The sequence below is a fragment of the Mercurialis annua genome, linkage group LG2 (assembly GCF_937616625.2).
Source record: "Mercurialis annua linkage group LG2, ddMerAnnu1.2, whole genome shotgun sequence".
Lineage (NCBI taxonomy): Eukaryota > Viridiplantae > Streptophyta > Magnoliopsida > Malpighiales > Euphorbiaceae > Mercurialis > Mercurialis annua.
This window is the reverse complement of record NC_065571.1, coordinates 57,447,531-57,465,598: the sequence shown is the minus strand read 5'-3', so window position 1 is coordinate 57,465,598 and position 18,068 is coordinate 57,447,531. Positions and strand designations below refer to the sequence as shown.

General features: G+C 30.6%; 3 protein-coding genes across 5 annotated transcripts; all 3 read left to right on the top strand.

Moving 5' to 3' along the window:
- Positions 1–511: 511 nt before the first annotated feature.
- Positions 512–7,073, top strand: LOC126669996 (uncharacterized). Of its 2 annotated transcripts, none has more exons than XM_050363649.2 (15): positions 512–809; positions 943–1,078; positions 1,174–1,271; positions 1,751–1,847; positions 1,931–2,020; positions 2,109–2,171; positions 2,288–2,362; positions 2,458–2,523; positions 2,598–2,675; positions 4,443–4,553; positions 4,641–4,718; positions 4,803–4,922; positions 5,443–5,486; positions 5,577–5,604; positions 6,836–7,073. In XM_050363649.2, exons 1-15 carry the CDS (start codon positions 760–762, stop codon positions 6,842–6,844), a joined length of 1,143 nt encoding a protein of 380 aa, XP_050219606.1. In that variant the 5' UTR covers positions 512–759; the 3' UTR covers positions 6,845–7,073. The 2 variants fall into 2 exon arrangements, with proteins under 2 accessions (XP_050219606.1, XP_050219605.1); XM_050363648.2 differs by having other exon boundaries at positions 6,833–7,073.
- A 2,175-nt stretch (positions 7,074–9,248) lies between these two features.
- On the top strand, positions 9,249–10,091 carry LOC126670118 (uncharacterized). The gene has a single exon (XM_050363783.2). It carries the CDS (start codon positions 9,403–9,405, stop codon positions 10,000–10,002), a length of 600 nt encoding a protein of 199 aa, XP_050219740.1. The 5' UTR covers positions 9,249–9,402; the 3' UTR covers positions 10,003–10,091.
- Positions 10,092–12,912: 2,821 nt separating this feature from the next.
- LOC126666719 (replication protein A 32 kDa subunit B) lies at positions 12,913–17,682 on the top strand. Of its 2 annotated transcripts, none has more exons than XM_050359573.1 (10): positions 12,913–13,204; positions 13,322–13,426; positions 14,010–14,107; positions 14,219–14,260; positions 14,362–14,439; positions 15,453–15,531; positions 15,652–15,732; positions 15,812–15,894; positions 17,169–17,237; positions 17,332–17,682. In XM_050359573.1, exons 1-10 carry the CDS (start codon positions 13,091–13,093, stop codon positions 17,414–17,416), a joined length of 834 nt encoding a protein of 277 aa, XP_050215530.1. In that variant the 5' UTR covers positions 12,913–13,090; the 3' UTR covers positions 17,417–17,682. The 2 variants fall into 2 exon arrangements, with proteins under 2 accessions (XP_050215530.1, XP_050215529.1); XM_050359572.1 differs by having other exon boundaries at positions 12,914–13,204; positions 15,646–15,732.
- The last annotated feature ends 386 nt before the right edge of the window (positions 17,683–18,068 follow it).

Below are 18,068 nucleotides of genomic sequence, written 5' to 3'. Positions count from 1 at the left end.
TAGTTCGGTCGAATCTTAATTGAATTAACTGCTCAATCAAATAGTGTTAACAAATTCGATCAAATAAGATTTTTTAGCCAAAAACCGAATAAGATAAGAAAAAATTTCAAAACCGAAGTGACCTAATAGATCAGTTAATTTGGTCGATTCGGTTAAAATCGAAAAATTGTGAGAATTGTTTTTGGTTAATTCGGTCTTTCGGTTAATTTGGATAATTTAAAATTCAAACCGAACTGATAACCAAATAAGCAACCAAATTAACTATTTTAGCAAAATTGAACCGGCTGGAATTTATTGGTTCAGTTGGTTAATTCGGCCGGACGGTTCTTTTGCACAATCCTAATCATCAGTAAATCAATGATAAAATTTAAGGTTTAAAAATTGAATTGAATTAAACAAAAGTTGGAGGATCTACTTATAGAAGTGCAAAGTTCGGTGAGCAGTTACATATTTTCCCCAAAATATTCAAAAGTTTTTTTTTTAGATGCATAAAACATTCAAATTTTATTCAAAGCACAAAGCACAGTAAAGTTTGTTTTTAGATTTTTGTGCCAAAAAGAATTTTAACAGTTTTCAAATTCTTACCCACTTCTTTCTTCTTCCTTGCACTTGCACCACTATTATCTCAATTCTGATCGTCCCTATCAACTACTATTAACCATAATTCCGGTAAAAAAAAAACTATTAACCACATTTCACGAATCATCACAATTTTAACTACAGCTCCTAATATTTCTCCATCAATCTCTGTCACTAACAATGCCATCTACTGATACAGACTTAGATCTCAGAGTACCCATCTCAATCGGGTTAGTTATTTACTTCCTAATTTATGTACATTGCTTAAAATTCAAAGATATTGTAATACCCATTTCATAATTTTGTTCATAATTTTGTTTTTATTAATTAGGGTTTTGTTTTGATTTTTTTTTGATAATGCAGAGATTATAATAATAGCAACAGCAATGATAATGCATTTGCTGATGTGAATAACTTGGAGCATTGTGCTAAGTATTTAAGTCAGACTCTTGTCACCTTTGGTTTCCCTGCTTCTCTTGACCTCTTCGCCAATGATCCGGTGAGCGCCTTTTTAAGCTTGATCTTTGTTGTATTTCGTGTTCTACTGGTGTTTTGTTTGAAACTTTTTTTGTTTTCGGCTTTGATTTGGGTTAGGTTTCGATTGCGAGGACTTGCAATTGTATCTACTCGTTACTTCAACAGAGACAGCGCGATATTGAATTTCGAGAGTCTGCTAATGACCAGAGGCAGAGGTGATTCATTACTTATTGATTAACTCTGTTCCAGGAAATATAGCTGTTTTAGTTCAATTCTTTGGATTTTTATATTTAATCCAAACAGTGATGGAAATTTCATAATTTCTTTGCTGGAATGTGATTCTTTCGACATGGAGATAGAGAACTATTAAGAATTGATTTTTTTGCTTAAATTGGCACCATCTTGTTGGAATTCAATTTGATTTAATTCACTAGCGTAATTCCTTTTCCAAATAATAAGGAGTTAAGATGTGCATTCATTTCATTACAACATAACTTACTTCTTGCATAAATTTGTTTTAAAATTTATTTCGGCCTCATATATGCTAATTTAGGCTTGGTTTTATATCTGATCCTTGGAGGTTTTGTGGCTGATTGTATGTTCTGATGTGTTTTTTAGTCAACTGTAAATTATTGGTCGGGTTATTTTGCGAAGTATGTTTTCTGGGATAATTTGCGTAGTCTCTATATTTCAGACTACTATCAGATTTATCTAGATTGGAGGCAAAAGTTGAGAGGCTTGAGTCGCAGTTACAAGCCAAAGATAGGGAGATAGCAACAATTACACGAACGGTTAGGGTTTTGTAATATTTATAAAGCTAACAATTGCAGCTATAAACTTGACTTGACAGCCTTGAAACTATTTTTATGATTAGGAAGCCAAAGCTACAGCAGCTTTTAAAGCTCAGATTGAAAAGCTTCAACAGGAACGGGATGAATTTCAGAGGATGGTTATTGGTAATCAGGTTAGGCCTTTTTTGGTGCAGTTTTACTGCTGTGTTGGGAGAAGTATAGATTTTGACAAGTGCTCTTGATATATTGATGTTGCTATAGCAAGTGAGGACTCAACAAATACATGAGATGAAGAAAAAGGAAAAGGAGTACATAAAGCTACAGGTATGTAATTTTCATGTTCTTAATCATTATAAGATGATCAACTGCTTAGTTATTTTCATAGTGAGTGAATATGTCAGTGGATAAAATATGTAAATGGGGTTTATGTTGTTTTGCAGGAAAAGCTAAACCAAGTATTGATGGAGAAAAAGAAGGAATCAAGATCGGGGATGGAGATAATGAATTTGCTTCAGGTACCAATAGTATTAGCACATAGTAATATCATTTGGTTAATCTTGCCATAGTTGATTATCAATCTATGCATAATGGCTTCTTGTTATATTTGTAGAAAGAAGGAAGGCAACGTGGGACGTGGAATGGGAAGAAGACCGATAATGATTTTTATAAGAAAATAGTATGTACACTCATTGGTATAATTCGAAGTTACATTGCCATAGGGAACTAATGATTTCAGTACTCTATTGGCAGGTTGATGCCTATGAATCTAAAAATCAAGAATTGATAACAGAGAATGCTGACTTAAGGGCACTGTTGCGGTCAATGCAGGTTTTTGTCATTCACTCTGTGTTTTAATGATTTTGTTTTCCTTGTTTCTCTATTATGTGTAATCTCAGTGAGACCATATGATTGTCTCGTCGTACAAATGCTTGTTTAAACATGGGATTTGTTTATAATGGTAGGACCACTCCATTGAATTCTGGGATTCATAGTTTAAATCATGGACATGACCCAATGTAATGAAAGGCATTGACCATTGCCTGTTTTTGTAGTTGCTTTATAGGAAACTGAATGGTGGTTTACAGTTGCATAGTTGGTCCATCATAGTCAATGTTGTTTAAGGCGCAAGGCGCCCTCAAGGCGAGATAGCCATATATCGCCCGAGGCGAAAAGCGCTAAAAAAGCGCTCGCCTTATCGAAGTAAGGCGCCTATATCTAAAAATATTAAATATATTTATTTTTATATATATTTAATAAAAATATTAAATATATTTATTTTTATATATATTTTTATGATTCATAGTTATTGTTATCAAATTAAAAATGGGTATCGAGTCTTTTTGTAGTTTGTATCATATAGTATTTTAAAATGAGATTTCGTTTTTGAATTTAATTATTTTTGAAAACTGATAACTTGTTTCTGAACCAAGGCGTTTTCCCTTTCCTATAAGGGGGGTGCGATTTCTAAGATGTAGGAAATAGGGTGTAAATGGATGAAGTTTACCTTGCTAATTAAGGGCTTCTCCTTGGAACGCTGTCATCATTTCCTATTCCCCCATGCTCAAACCTTTTCTTCGTTCCATTTCCTTTATAAGCAAGTAAAGATGCAGTAAACAGTCTTCTTGTTTGAAGAATGAATATTAAAGGGAGAAAAGAAATGAGACATACGTGAATTGAAGGTTTTGGGAGATATTTTTTTTCTACTGATATTGCTTAAATAAACATAGGCTAAACTGATGAAAGATTTAATTTGAACTGTAAATTTTGTTTGTACATTTTTTGATGATTTTTGTTGATTCTACAGTACACCAATTCTTAAAAATATATCTTGAGGTTCTATCATAACCTCATGCTAATTAGGATGTCATGATATTAATTGACAAAATTATTTGGTAGTTTCTAGGTAAAATGTCCATTGTTTTTGATGTTTCAGAATTATCTTGACAAATATCATAAGAACCAGCTTTAAAAAGGAAAAAAAAGGGAAAAAACACCATGTCCATGGTTGACACAATCATGAAGATATGGTCTTGTAAATGCTGTATTTTTAATTTATAGCCATAGCTCATCACAAACTGTAATGTCATTTAATATTGTGGTGAAACATTGTGCATAATTTTCAAAAGAAATGTCCATTCTCTCTGATGGTCAGCACCATGTCTCAAACATTTTTAAAGATTAGCTACTTTTGATGCTATTCTGAAGGTGCATGGTCTTTAAACTGCTGTGTTTACTGCTGTTTCTCCATCGTGAAATTATATGGATTTGGATTCACACATGTAGAAATTTATACAATTTGTTCTTCTTTTGAGTGTAATGCTTCTCAACTTCATGCATGCTTTTCTTTTGCTTTCTTCTTTTTCCTCAAATCTATTTTTGGCATAAATCTATCTAAATACCAGTTATTCTCTATGCTGCCACATATCTTACTTTTTTCAACTTTAAGTAGTTTAGTGGTTTTTAATCATTAACATCTTAATCTAACCAATGAGATTCTTTTGTGATGTCCTAATGGCAGTATATTGAAATTTCAGCTCTTTATTATGCTCGCATGGAAGTGTAGTTAGATCTCAGTTTTCTAGCTTGGCTTTTCAGGTTGATATGCGTGATTTCTTTAATGCTCCAAATGGTTCAGCCAAGCAATCTTCAGCAGTCACTGAAAAAGTTGAAGCTGACCCCTCACAATCTCCCTTGGGTGGAAAGACGGTAGGAACACTCCCTACTGTTGTCATTTTTTTTCTTCATTCTCAATGTAATAACTGTTATCTGCGGTGAATACTTCACAATTTGCAGGATGTTTTTGACTTGCCCTTCCACATGGCTAGAGATCAAATTGAAGAAAATCTCCGTACTAAAATGACTTCCATAAAGGTTTTCCATTGCAATTTCAGCCTTGCAAGCAAAGTGTTCTGGTGATAGTCAGTGGCTAATGTGGTTATGCTTTTAAATTTGAAGGAGCGTTTGGTTGAATTGCAAGATGCACATAAAGGAGCAGAACTCACATCCGAAGCATCTGAGAGAGAGCTTGAACTTGAAGCTCAACTCGTTGAGGCAAGAAGCATAATTCAGGAGCAGGTGATGTAACTTTCCATTACACATAGCAGACATTTGATAGCATTCTAGTTTGTTTCTTATCTAAGATTAAATGAAATGTTCATAAAGTGTTGTTAAAGTGGCATGCTTTTATTCTGCATAAAACAATTCTGGTGCATGTTTGATACATTTTGCAGATTATGCAGCATCTTAGGATAATCTTTTATCTACTTTTTGTCTATATCTTGTTTGTTATGGTTAACGATACATCTTCTTTGAATTTTGTGATCTTGGTATTCTAACGGCTTTAGACTTTGGAATTCTTTTTTCATAGGGTGCATAATGGATGAAATGAAAGTTCTGTTCATAAATTGATTTTTCTGCTCTTTTACCAAATTCTATAGGGGGCACATGTTTTTATCTGCTTGTATAGTTTGTGCTGCAGTTACCACTTGAAAAAGAATAACTACAAATTTTTTATTTTCTGACATTTTATTATTGTCATTTAGTTCTTGAGTATGATTAGAAATGTAATATTGATGCTGTGTTTTCTTTCATTCAGGCATCCATAATGTCCAAGCATCTAGCGAAATCTGAGAGGCCAAGGTAGTCTCACATTCTCTCTTTCTAACGACAAGTTTATTAATGCGCATTTCAAATGCAGGAGGTTGAATGACCATTTCTGAATTTTGACAGGGAATCTATTATTTCATCGCCATCTGAGGTATGCAATACTTGCTTATTTGTCCATAAATCTGTTTGAAACTGGAGTTCATCTATTTTGCATGCTCAAAGAAAAGGAAAGGAATGATGACACCAAAATGCTTAAGTTGCCATGTTTTAATAGTCAAGTTTACCTTTTAAAAAGTCAGACAAGTTTTGGAGAGAAGCACCTTTTAGTCCTATCACTTTGTAAACTCTAAATTCCTGTAGTCAATTCCTAAACTATAGGTTTTATTAACCATTCGAGTTCCTATTACTTTTTAAAAGAGATTCTTTTTGTTTCTACCCTTTCTCTATATCAATAACAATTACAATTAGCAAAATAATAAGTCATCAAAAAACCACATTATAAATTCAAAAATTAATAACAAATAAAAATATTTTTCAATTTAATTTCAACTATGTTTTTTACTGTTTACATTTGTAATAAAATTCTTTTACTTAGATTATTTGATTTTTTTGAGCAATTTCAGTTATTCAGAAATTAGAACTATTATAAAGTACTGTTTTAGCTGGGTCCCTGGGACGTGCTTAACAATTGAGCTAGCACATCTTGTCAACAAAAATCAATTTAACTTTGCGACAAATAAGTAAAACAACTAGATACTTTCCTATGCTTTGAAGATTTGTTTTTGAGGTATTGCAATTAATTCCTAAAGAAAATTAAATACCATGGAATCTTCTTATATATTGGTTATCTTGATGTGATTTTGGTTGATCACTCTATTTTTTAAGAGACTTTTCTTATGAGAGTACAAAGGCTAAAAAGTGAGAGATTAAACTGATGATTTTTAACATTCTCTGCAATTCGCCATGGGGAGTTGTGGCCTAGTTTAGCTGTTAACTTCGAACATGGCTGCTAATCAGCTAGTCTGCCTCTGATTATTATTCAGTTTTGCCTGAACATTGATGCTATACGAATTTGCGTACGGTATACCATTTTGAGTATAGCTAAAATTGCCGGAACTTTGTTTTGTTCTGGCGCATTTGAAATGTCCTGAAGATCAAAATGGAGAGGTAGTTGGAAATGCAGTTTTGAGATTAGTTTTTCTAAGGTTATTTTTTTGTTAAGTGTTAAATTGGTGCATAAACTTCGGCTAAATTAAATCTTAATCGACACATTTTGTTTATCACCCGAGAAACCCTATTTGTATCGATTCGATATATGATGATAGACCTTGAAAATTAGTTTGCTGGCTGCTGCTCTTACTGACTGTATATATGTTTAGCAGGGAGTATGATATTGCAAAGTGTTCTATGGGTGAGATTATTGAAGGTTGTGGCTGTGTAAGTAGATGCATGACAGGTAGCAAGAATGTATAATTCGTATATCTTGACAAGAAAATGCAGATTAGTTCTCTTTTTGTTGTAGTACTTTGAAAACTTAAGTGTAACTTGTAAGGTATAGTGTTTATGTAATTAGTATGTAATCTTTTGGTTAATTCGTATAACCAAATTCCTTCTAGCCTAGTTCAACTTCAATTATTATTGCCTATCAATTACTAAATCCACAAACTAAAATAATACTACATATTAGTTAAACGATAATTATTTGATTTCAAAAATTAATTGTTAAAATAATTTAATTTTTTATTGTTTAATTTATAATTTTCTATCAACTAAAGCTTATGATACAATTTTAGAATATTATGATTCAAAATTTCTTTAAGTTTTTTATATTTATATCAGTTATTTTGTATATTTAGTTTATAATTTTTATATGTGTGAAGCTCTTTGCCAGATTTGAAAAGATTGTGATTAAATTGCTAAATATGTTAAAAGGCAATTTTTTTTCTTTGCAAACGAAAAACATTTTGAGTCTGACATGACTCAGTAGTTAATAGTTATGGCGCCCCACGGCAGCATAATTTGGCCGGTGACTAGTCACATGTATCGGGTTGCAAAAAATAGAAAGAGCATGACGATTGTAAAAATTAAAAAAACATGACTAATGTGCTAAAATTGTTAAACGTTATAAAGCATTGTATTTTTTTTTAAATGTAACTAAACTTATCAATTTTATTAATTTTAATTTACTTTTAAAGAGTGATACCAATTCCATTCAATTTCAAAAATTCTATAATTGACATGTGACGTTATATATTAAAAATTAAATTAAAAGATTTATGTGTAAAATTACGAAAATGTCATTAAAGTACTACAAACAAATGTTACATTGATAATTCTTAAATTAGGCTAATTTTTAAAAAACCTTGAAATTAAATTTTTAAACTAAATTTTTAAATTAAATTTACACGAAGATAAAAATACTTTATCTTTACTTGCTTTAATAATTTGATTAACTACCTTCTTGTTGGTCTCATAATAATGAAAAATTATTGTCTACTCCTCGTGTAAACACTAATTGATATATATCAATCATTTGATTTAAAAGTACAAAACACTAATTTTAAAATAAAAAATAATAAAAAATACGTGTCACTAATGTATAGTATGTGAGAGGTAGAATGTGTAATCATCTCCACTTGGTTAGTGAAACCTCAAGTTAAAGAAAAGGGAGTCAACAATATAAACATTCAAATTCAATGAATCAATCCTAAGTTTCCTCTGAAATGTGGTATTTTTCTTAGCCATGAGAAAGGTCCTATATTTGCTGCACCAATTTGGCTTCAAATTTCGTTTACTTGGTGATAGATGTGGCATGTCCATGAATCAATCCTAATTTAATAATACAAAAAAATGAATTTATATATTCATAAATATGTAAATCGTTTGTAAAATGTACTATAGTTTTAAAATTTTATCAGTTTGATCTATTATTTTTGTAATTTTTATCACATATACTTACAAATTAGTTAAATCTGTCATGACGCAATATTGTACGTTCAAGTGTACAAAGTGTGACCTACTTAAAATATATAATAGTGTGCCACATTAGTATGGACATGAATATATCAGTAAAGGTAATAAAAATGATGAACCAAACTGATAAGATTTTAAAATGATAATATATTTAATAAACGAGTTATAGTTATAGATAGATTATTTCATTTTTCTTTTGATATACTTGGAATTATAATTAAATTTATGAAAATTGGTCAATTTCTTATGATTCAACATGTTCAATAGTTCACGATTCGTACGAATTTTATTGGTTTTAAGCGATAACTGAAAATTCGCTTTAAAGGAAGAACTGAACTGGGTTGACCTCCAATTAACAGTCGAATTGGTTCTTAAAATACTGCTTGCCCTGGAATTTGATAGCTAAATTAGAAAGCTCATAACTTGGTCCATTTAATAATTTCTTGGAGATTATACATTTCCTATAAAAGGAAAATTAATGATTGATGGAGAGGTATATAGCAAGGAATTAACTTGGCCATACCATACATAGCTTAGGGTTTCAGTATTTGCACATGCAACACCAACCGTCCACACATAACCAAAAAAACCCTTCAAATTGCAATTATCTTAACGAAAAGCACTAATTGCTTGCCTGAATCAAAAAGAACCTTTAACTCACTCAAATAACAAGTAACTTCAATACTGAAAAAGTCAATCAGCCCTATAATTACGTACACATTTGCATGTATAATTAAGTAAACTAATTAAATAAATAACATATTATAAGGAACAAAAATTTAGCTTAAAAATCGTCCAAACAACAGGATCATGAACCCTATAATATTCTATCATCCGCTACTAAACAGGAAAACCCTAACACTCATCTCTCTCTATATATATCCAACACAATTACAAAGATTTCATTATCATCAGTCACTCGGTACTAAAAATAAATTCAGACAAATCATCAAATTCATATTAGGTCAAGAAAAACATGAATGCAAAGCATGTTAGTGTCGAGAAAAGAAACATTCCAGCTCTTCAAGGTATGCTATCAAGAAATTCTTCTGTTTGTTATTCGTCGCGATTTTTCTACTGTCGAAATGTGGCGGAAGGAGTGCCGTTTCAATGGGAAATGCAGCCCGGAACTCCGAAAGATCCGCCCAAATCGGAGATTCTGCCACCACTTAGTCCTCCTCCTGCTGTTGTTAGCTTAGGGTTTCCAAAACCATGTATTCATGACATGGATCAAGAAGAGCATTTTAAATTCTCTATAAAATCAAAGCTCAAGTTTTTGAAATTTATAAAGAAGAATTTTCGGAGAAACAAGAAAGGTCAGGAAATAATATTTAATAAAAATGGAATTGATGATCATAATAGTAAGTTTGAAAGCTTTGAGTTTTCTAGTTCTAATGATGGTGATTTTATGGGGTCATCACGAAATTCGAGTTTTTCTTCTTCTTCGTCATCATCAAGTTCATCGGCATTATCTTTATCTAAAAGTAATTCAAAAGATTCAATAGTACATGAAATTAATGGGTGTAGTCCTTGGAATTTTAATTCAATTCTTGTATTTGTTGCAAAGAGAGTTTGATGTATTAATAATTAGTATTTCGTGTTGTGTACATAAATAATTGAATTGAACTTTATAGTAATGACATGTTTTGATCAAATTCTTCTTAATTAATGAAGAATATTTCTTATTATACCATTTAGCTTAATATTTCTATACCACTTGATTGTAATGTTTCAAATGGTAGATTTCATTTCCTTATTTATTGACCGTGAACTTTTAAAATGGGAATTAAAGTAAATACAATGATGTAAATTTCATTGAAATAAAATATTGGTAAAATTGAAGTTTAAAAACAAAGCATTTTCTCTTTTGAAACAAAAAGATACTTAACCAATCCTACCTTATTAGGCATAAATATTTTTTGTTATTATAGAAAGATTATTAAATTTTATTTAACTATTATCTATATCTCAATTGATGTAGTTTGATTTACTTTCCATTAGTTAACATTTAATTTCTATATAATTTTATAGCTATTGGTTATAACAATACCATTGAGAAATTCTTAATACAATGATACGAATTTTCACTACAGTAGCACGAAATTAAATAAGATGAAATTGAACTATGCCATGCAAATTGATCCACCATACCAAATTGATCTGCCATTTTTAATTTATACCAAATTGATCCACCATATTCCCCACCAAGAAGATGAAATCGAAATTCAAGATTTTAATGACACAGATGATAGCTAGGTGTATCAGTTTAATTTTGTGAATTTTATGCAATCATTCGTATACACCAAAAATGTTAAGATTTCATCAAGACATCAAGTTCTGCAAAAGGGAATAAATCGGAATTGCACTAAATGTTTTTTTATTTTATGAATAATTGCACATGTTAGTTGAGGATCTCTACGTTTTAAAACTTTGAATATATATTTAAGAAAAGTATGTCAGTCGTCGTAAGATAAACATCAGAGATAGATTTGAATATTTTTCTAAAATATTAAAAAAAATAAGTAAAAATATTTTAATTATATTATTTCATATGATATAAATAAACATTTATTAAATAAATTAAAATAGTTATAAAATTTTAATATATTTACATTATATAATAAATTAATAATTTTATCTAAAGAATTATTTCGCACTTCTATAAAGTTTTACAATAGTTCATAATTACAAGAGAATAATTATACTATTATTTATTATCAAATAATATAATTTTTGATAATTTAGGATGAAAAGAGTTGGGTAATTAATACATACCAATTATTAAATAAATATTATATTTTTATTTTAAACTTACTTTCCATAATGTAAATATATCATCAAATAAAATAATAAATAAAAAACACTCAGGATAGCTTACAATCATTTTAATTTAAAACTACATATTAATTTTTATTAGGTAATCACGTGATTAGATTATAAATTATTATATAATTTTTTTATATAACATCAATTTATATTTTTAAATTCTACTATTTGATATTATTTATTTTGATTGTGAATTATGTTTTATGGTTTACTACTTAAAAACAGCCATTTAGCGACGGATTTTTCCGTCGCTAAATGGCAAAAATCCGTCGCTAATCATCTTTAGCGACGGACTGTGTCCGTCGCTATTTTTTTTGTCGCTAATTTTTTTTAATTAAAATCGTAAAATAAAATATTATTTAATCGGTCGCGCTCCGTAACCCACCCACCGGCTATACACTAGCCTACACACTGTCATCCACCGCAATTATCGTAAATTTTCAAACTTCCCAGTTCCCAGTAGGTCACCCATCCTTCACATTGCTCCCACCCAATCCTCTTTAACCTTGTAGTTCCCCCGCGCATAGCTCCACCTCAACCAACTCATAATTCTTGTTATATATTTATGTATATTTTATTTAAATATATCATAAAGTAACAAAAAGTTACTCCCGCAATTTACTCCCGTAATATAAAGTAATTATTTTTTCATAATAATTACTTTTAAATAACTAGTTAATAAATTATTTTTTTAATTATTATTTTAAATAAAAACAACAAATAATAAACAATTATTTTTTAATAAATAATTATTTTTGTAATAAGTTATTTTTTTAATTAATATTATTTAAATTAATATTTATTTTTTTAATTAATAATTTTTTTAATAAATAATTTTTTTATAAAAATAAGCCTTTTAGCGACGGATTTTGGAATCCGTCGCTAATGTATTAGCGACGGATTACAAAATCCGTCGCTAAAAGGGAAGAAATATTGGCGGGAATCATCCCGCCACTTTTAGCCACGGAATTTCCAGTATTTCTAATGCATATGGGTATACTGATTAGGTTTTAAGATTTACAGCTTAAAAACTTTATAATAGTTTACAGTTTATGATTTATAATTTAGAGTTCATAATCTATTATCTAATGTTTAGGCCTAAGAATAATTTAGAGTTTACAAGTTTAAAATTTAAAAATTATGGTTTTAAGATATAGTTTATTATTTAGGATTTGGATTTTAGAGTTTAGGATTTATGATTTATAGGTGTTTTTAATTTAAGATTTAGGATTTATAGTTATGGTTTAAGGTTTTGGTTTAGCTTAATATTTTCCTCTGAAATTAATAAACCCTTTGTGATATATTTATCTTAAACTAGCCATTATTTTTTTTTTAAATCGCTCAATTATACTCCTTTTGTGAAATAGAGGGTTAACACCGTTTAGAAAAACATAAATGAGTCGTTTCTAAAACTTCAGGGTATATTTTTGATAAATTCATTATGGATGGCTTATCCATACCTCAAAATAAATATCAGGGGAAAAGTTGAATCTTTTCCCTAATTTTATTTTTTTTCAAATTAAGGGGCTTATAGAACCATTTAAAAGACATTAAACGTGTTTAAACCTTTCAGTACTTAAAGGGATCATCTATTCTTTACTAAAAACATAGAGGGTGTATTTGTACCTTTTCTCTATATTAATCACTCCAGCTGACTGGTTTAACCCGGCTGAGCAGCCCAAGATCAGGTTTACATAAACAACCCAAAAATGAAAAGGGCGGGAATGGGTGAAAAATAAGTTCTAGGGATTTAAGCTTACAGAAGAAGTTTTTAATAAAACGTTCAATCCCCGGAATAGAGGAAAATCAATCATTTTGAGTAATCAAAGAGAGCAAAAATGTATCGGAGCAATGAATTCGATGGAAGCGCCGCCGCATTTATGGGCGGCGGATTTATGCCTTCTCAGGCTACTCAGCCTTCCGATTCCTCCTCGTCTTTCCCTAATTCCAGAGTATTTGTTTCAACTTTAATTTGCTTCTAATTTTTCAAGAGTTGACGTCTGTTTATTATATATGTTCACTGTATATATATATACTTAGAAAGCAATTCTGTTTAATTTTTTTTGCAGAATCGCGATTCTAGGTGCTTATTACCGTTGACAGTGAAGACTATTCTTGAGCTACAAAGTAACGATGAATCTAATTTTGTCATTGATGGTGTTGAAGTCAGCACTGTAAGTAGTTTTTAGGTTAATTTGTTTATTGAAAATTACGATATTTAGTGTTACATTTTGTTATCTATTCACGTTTCTGTGCATTAATTCCTATCATTTATGTTCTGTTTTTTGGCATTCCATAGCGTATAGCCGTTTTTTGGTGTCGTTTCATTTAAAACACTGCTGTTTTTTACACATTTTATACCTTTATTTGGTGAAAAGGACTATAGAATACAGATTCAAAAAAATTTGGAAGGTTGGGATGTGCGATGCAAATTTTAAAGAATGAGATTAAACGCTAAAATAGTGAAACGTTGGAATTTGATATGCAAAAACCTCTAATTAATATATCAAATAATAAAAAAGATTTTAGAAACTCATTTTTGAGGTTAGGAGGCATGTTACATTTTTTGAGTGAAATTTTTGTTAGCCATGTTAGATTCATCATGCAGTCTAATTTATAGTATGATGGATGTTCCACTTTTTTTTTGCTATTCCAGAAGTTTCAAATATATTTTTATGGTTTATCAAGAGAGGCCGTTGAATTTTTTTTGTTTGTAGTTGATTTTGAAACGGGATAAATAACTAAAGTTGTATTTAGGTTACAATTGTTGGAAGGGTAAGCCTAAAGGAAGATAAAGCAAGTGAATATACATTTCTTGTTGATGACGGAACCGGACAGATTGAATGTATCAGATGGTAATCTTTTATGTTTGAATCATAGATTTTTATATATTGAATTTGTTGGAATTTTAAATTTTTATTTTGTTACCTCACTGGGGGATATACTGTACATTTGTGTTTGTACAGGGTTCAAGAACGCATAGACACAGAGGAAGTGGAGGGAATCACGTAAATATCTTAACCTTTTACGTTCTATAGCTTAAGTGGTTTCTTTCTTCTACTCCAAAACTTATGTCTAATATTGTCTTTGCTATCGTTTTCCACAACAGAGTTGGCAAATATGTGCGCATCCACGGACACTTAAGAGGACTGCAGGGTAGAAGGTTCTTAAATGCCTTTTCCATTAGGTATGTTTTTAGATTGTTTTTCTTTTTAGCTTCTGCTAGTATTTGGTGTATGATGTTTGCATTGGGGATCTTACTTTCTTCTACGGTTGTATATTTTTTACTCCCCACACTGAATTCTGATTATTGATAATTATTAAATTATGGTGTTAGATAAGATGAATGCTCTAAATTTCTTTTCTATTTGTTTAATGTTTTATCCTACTAATCAACCCAACACCAGCTTGAAATCCTATAGTCTCAGGGTTATTCCTTTTCTTTTCCATTACTTTTGGATAGTTATTATGAACATGTATATGAACCTAATGGTGTTCTTTTATTACTTTCATGGGTTGGACAACCTTATTAAATTTAAACAAGAACTTAAATTCCTTAGATAACTTTGCAATAGATGCAGTTTTATGTCACCTTTATCAGGAAGTGTGTGATTTTGCACCTCTTCCACTTATCAGAAGTGTATAGTTTTTTTTGATCATGATGTTATTTCTTAATTTATTTTTTATGAGATATGAGATGGATCCATTTATTCCAATGTCATCTCAATTCTATTAGCAAATTGTGTGATTCGTCAACTCCGTTGGTCATGGAGGATTTTTATGCTATTTTCTTTTGAAGGAATAGAGCACACAGAACGGAGAATAACTGTTGTTTCTTACTTATTTTGCTTTTGAAACTTATTGTTGAAATTTAGGAACCTTTTACCACCAGTCCTGTATTTGTTTTTTCATTTTCTTTTTGTCTCTTTTTGCGCTCTATTGGGCCTAGCAATAGGAACATAGAATTGTTTAAGTATGCTATTGAGAAACTTCAGCTGATCTTTTTTTGGCGAACTATAATGTGAAACTGTTTTGAAGGTTGATGTTATTTATCTTGAGCATTATTTACAAGAATTTTTCCTTTTCACAAAAGCAAATTGAACACTCACCTGAATTTTCTAAACTTTGTCTGTTCTCTTTAGGCTTGTATCTAAGAGTACATAATCGGAGTTCTGAGTTTGTATTGATTATTGTTTTCAGGCCTATTACTGACTTCAATGAGATTACAAGCCACTTTATTGAGTGCATTTACGTTCATTTCTACAATACAAGGATACGGGTATCCACCTAGTTCAAAAAATTATGGTCTAATTTTAGTTTTTTTTTTTTAACATGATGTAATTTGCATGAGATGCGGTACTGACATCTCATTATTTATTTCTTCTCTCATAAGCTTCAGGGTGCTGCTCCACAGGCTCAGCTGCCAAGTTCAACAATGGGCACCTCTTTGAAAGGCTACCAAACTGCCCCACAAGATCATGTAATATTTTCACTGTCCTTTCCTCAGCCGTTGAATGTCATTTCTGTGCTGATCCCCTTTTTTTCTGCTCATTTTCCAGTCTTCTACCTTTTTTAGCATCGAGGGAGTGAATAGTCCTACTGGTCAGATGATAATGAGATTTTTGCTGCAGCCCATGTACGCGTAAGTGCTATTTTATATCTAAATCTGAATGTACTTGTTTCTTTACTTAGAAGAGCTCCTACAAGAAAGCAGTTTGCTTTTCTTTTTGTGTTTATTTGCAAGTCAGTTCTGCCGTATGTATTCTTGTTTCTAACATGTCATACTACACTTGCCTTATTCTGTCTTGAACTATGAGAATAACTGAGTTGGTGTGGTCTGTCTTTTCAATTGCGAGGTTCACGTGTTAGATCAGCCATCTTTATCCATATAAAAATATGCTGTAGATGGAGTTTCATTTTGTATTTTCATTTTATTTTATATGTCTGTTCTGGTACTTGGTAACTTAGGTGGAGAAATTTATTTTGGATGAATTGTGTTGAAGTACTGAAGATGTTTGACCCTAATGATGTTATTTGACATGGTGTATGATATGATTGAGAGTATGTTTGGATATTTTTTATATGAACGAGAGAACTGTCTATTAGTGTAGCTACAATCATATATTATTGATATTCTCTTCTTTGATTATTAATTTTTATATAAAGGCCACAAGTATCAGGTGAAGAATAGATTGTTAGGGGATGGTGACTTCTATCATCAAGTGGTTGTCTTTTTCAGTATCCCGAGCATGCTGTAGTTTAACCTGATTCAGAAAAGCATAATGGTTCAAGAGATCTAATTTTTGTCGTCTTTTGCCAATCTTATGCAATCGTTCAACATGACTGTATTATAGTCCAATATAACTGACTGTTCAAATTGACATGTGTTTTTTGTGTTTCGAACAATTAACAAAAAATTTACGTGCATATTTTTGATAGTTTTATTTGTCAGCTAAATTATTTTGTGAAATTGAAATAGATTTGATGTCAAGCTGTAAAATTAGACCGAAATTTAGAATTTTGGTTACATTTGCAAAAAGTCAAAAAAAATCGGAATTTTGTATCCATTTTTAGGCAATTGAACATGCATAAGTTTATGCATGATCCAGAAACTGATCTTGCAGAGATGTACATATAATACAAATACACGATGCACTTCTAATAAATAATACTGCAACAAAATTGAACAAAGACACTGTTTATTCATAATGAAATGAAATTCCTTGCTTTTGCTTAAAAGTGATTTTATTGTCATTACTCATTATCAACTGTAAATACCGTGTCATCTTGATGACATTGGGCATTATGCTCGGGATACACACTTGATGGTCTTATTTTCTTGCAGTTTTTAAATGCTTAATTTCCATATCATATCTTGTTAATTACATTGTTTTCTTGGATCTTTAACTGATTCAGTGCTAATGAGGATGGAGTTAACCGCAATCTCATTGCCCGTCAGCTAAATATTCCAATGGATAAGCTCATGTCCGTCTCTCTTTTTCTCTCTCTCTGTCATACATGAACGCACTTGCGAAGAAAAATGCGTCTTTATACATACTTTCCTTTTTTTGCCCGACAGGGAAGAATTGCAGGCTCTGATTGACAATGGCTCTGTTTACTCTACAATTGATGAGGATCACTTCAAATCAACTGCTAATGGTTAACATATTTCTAAGATAGCAGCAAGCATCGATTTGAAGCGATTTCTCACTCTACCAATCGGTACATAATCTTTATCTCGATTCAGGTTATGCTGTAATTTTTCTCCTCTGTCGCTCTCTAGGTTTACGTGCTTCGTTTTTTAAGCTTGCCTGTCTGCATTGTATGAGATGAATTGGTGCTTTTCTTCTATCCAGATTTTAAACTACTGGATATTTTATTCTCTTCTGTTGGTGGCACACTAAATTTCATCAACCCAAGTTTCTCTGAATTTTTTTTTTCTTCAACTTTTTACTTTTTAAGATTACGTATTCTCTTCATTTTATTTTGGCCGAAGGTACAGAAAAACCCCTGAAGTTTTCCAGAAAGTACAAGACAACCCTTTTAACTTTTTTTGGGTACAAAACGACCCTCTAACTTTTAAAATTGAACAAAAAAACTCTTCCGTTTAAAATCTCAGTTAACTGATGATGTGGCTCATAAGGAAAAAGTTCGAAGACAGTCTTAATGTTTAAAATACTTACTAATTTTATATTTATAAATATTTTTAACCATTTTCATCATCTTCTTCATTTAAATATTTATAATTAAATAAAATTATAAATTAAAACCAATTAAAATTAAGTTAACACCATTGAAACCCGATCAAATCAATCG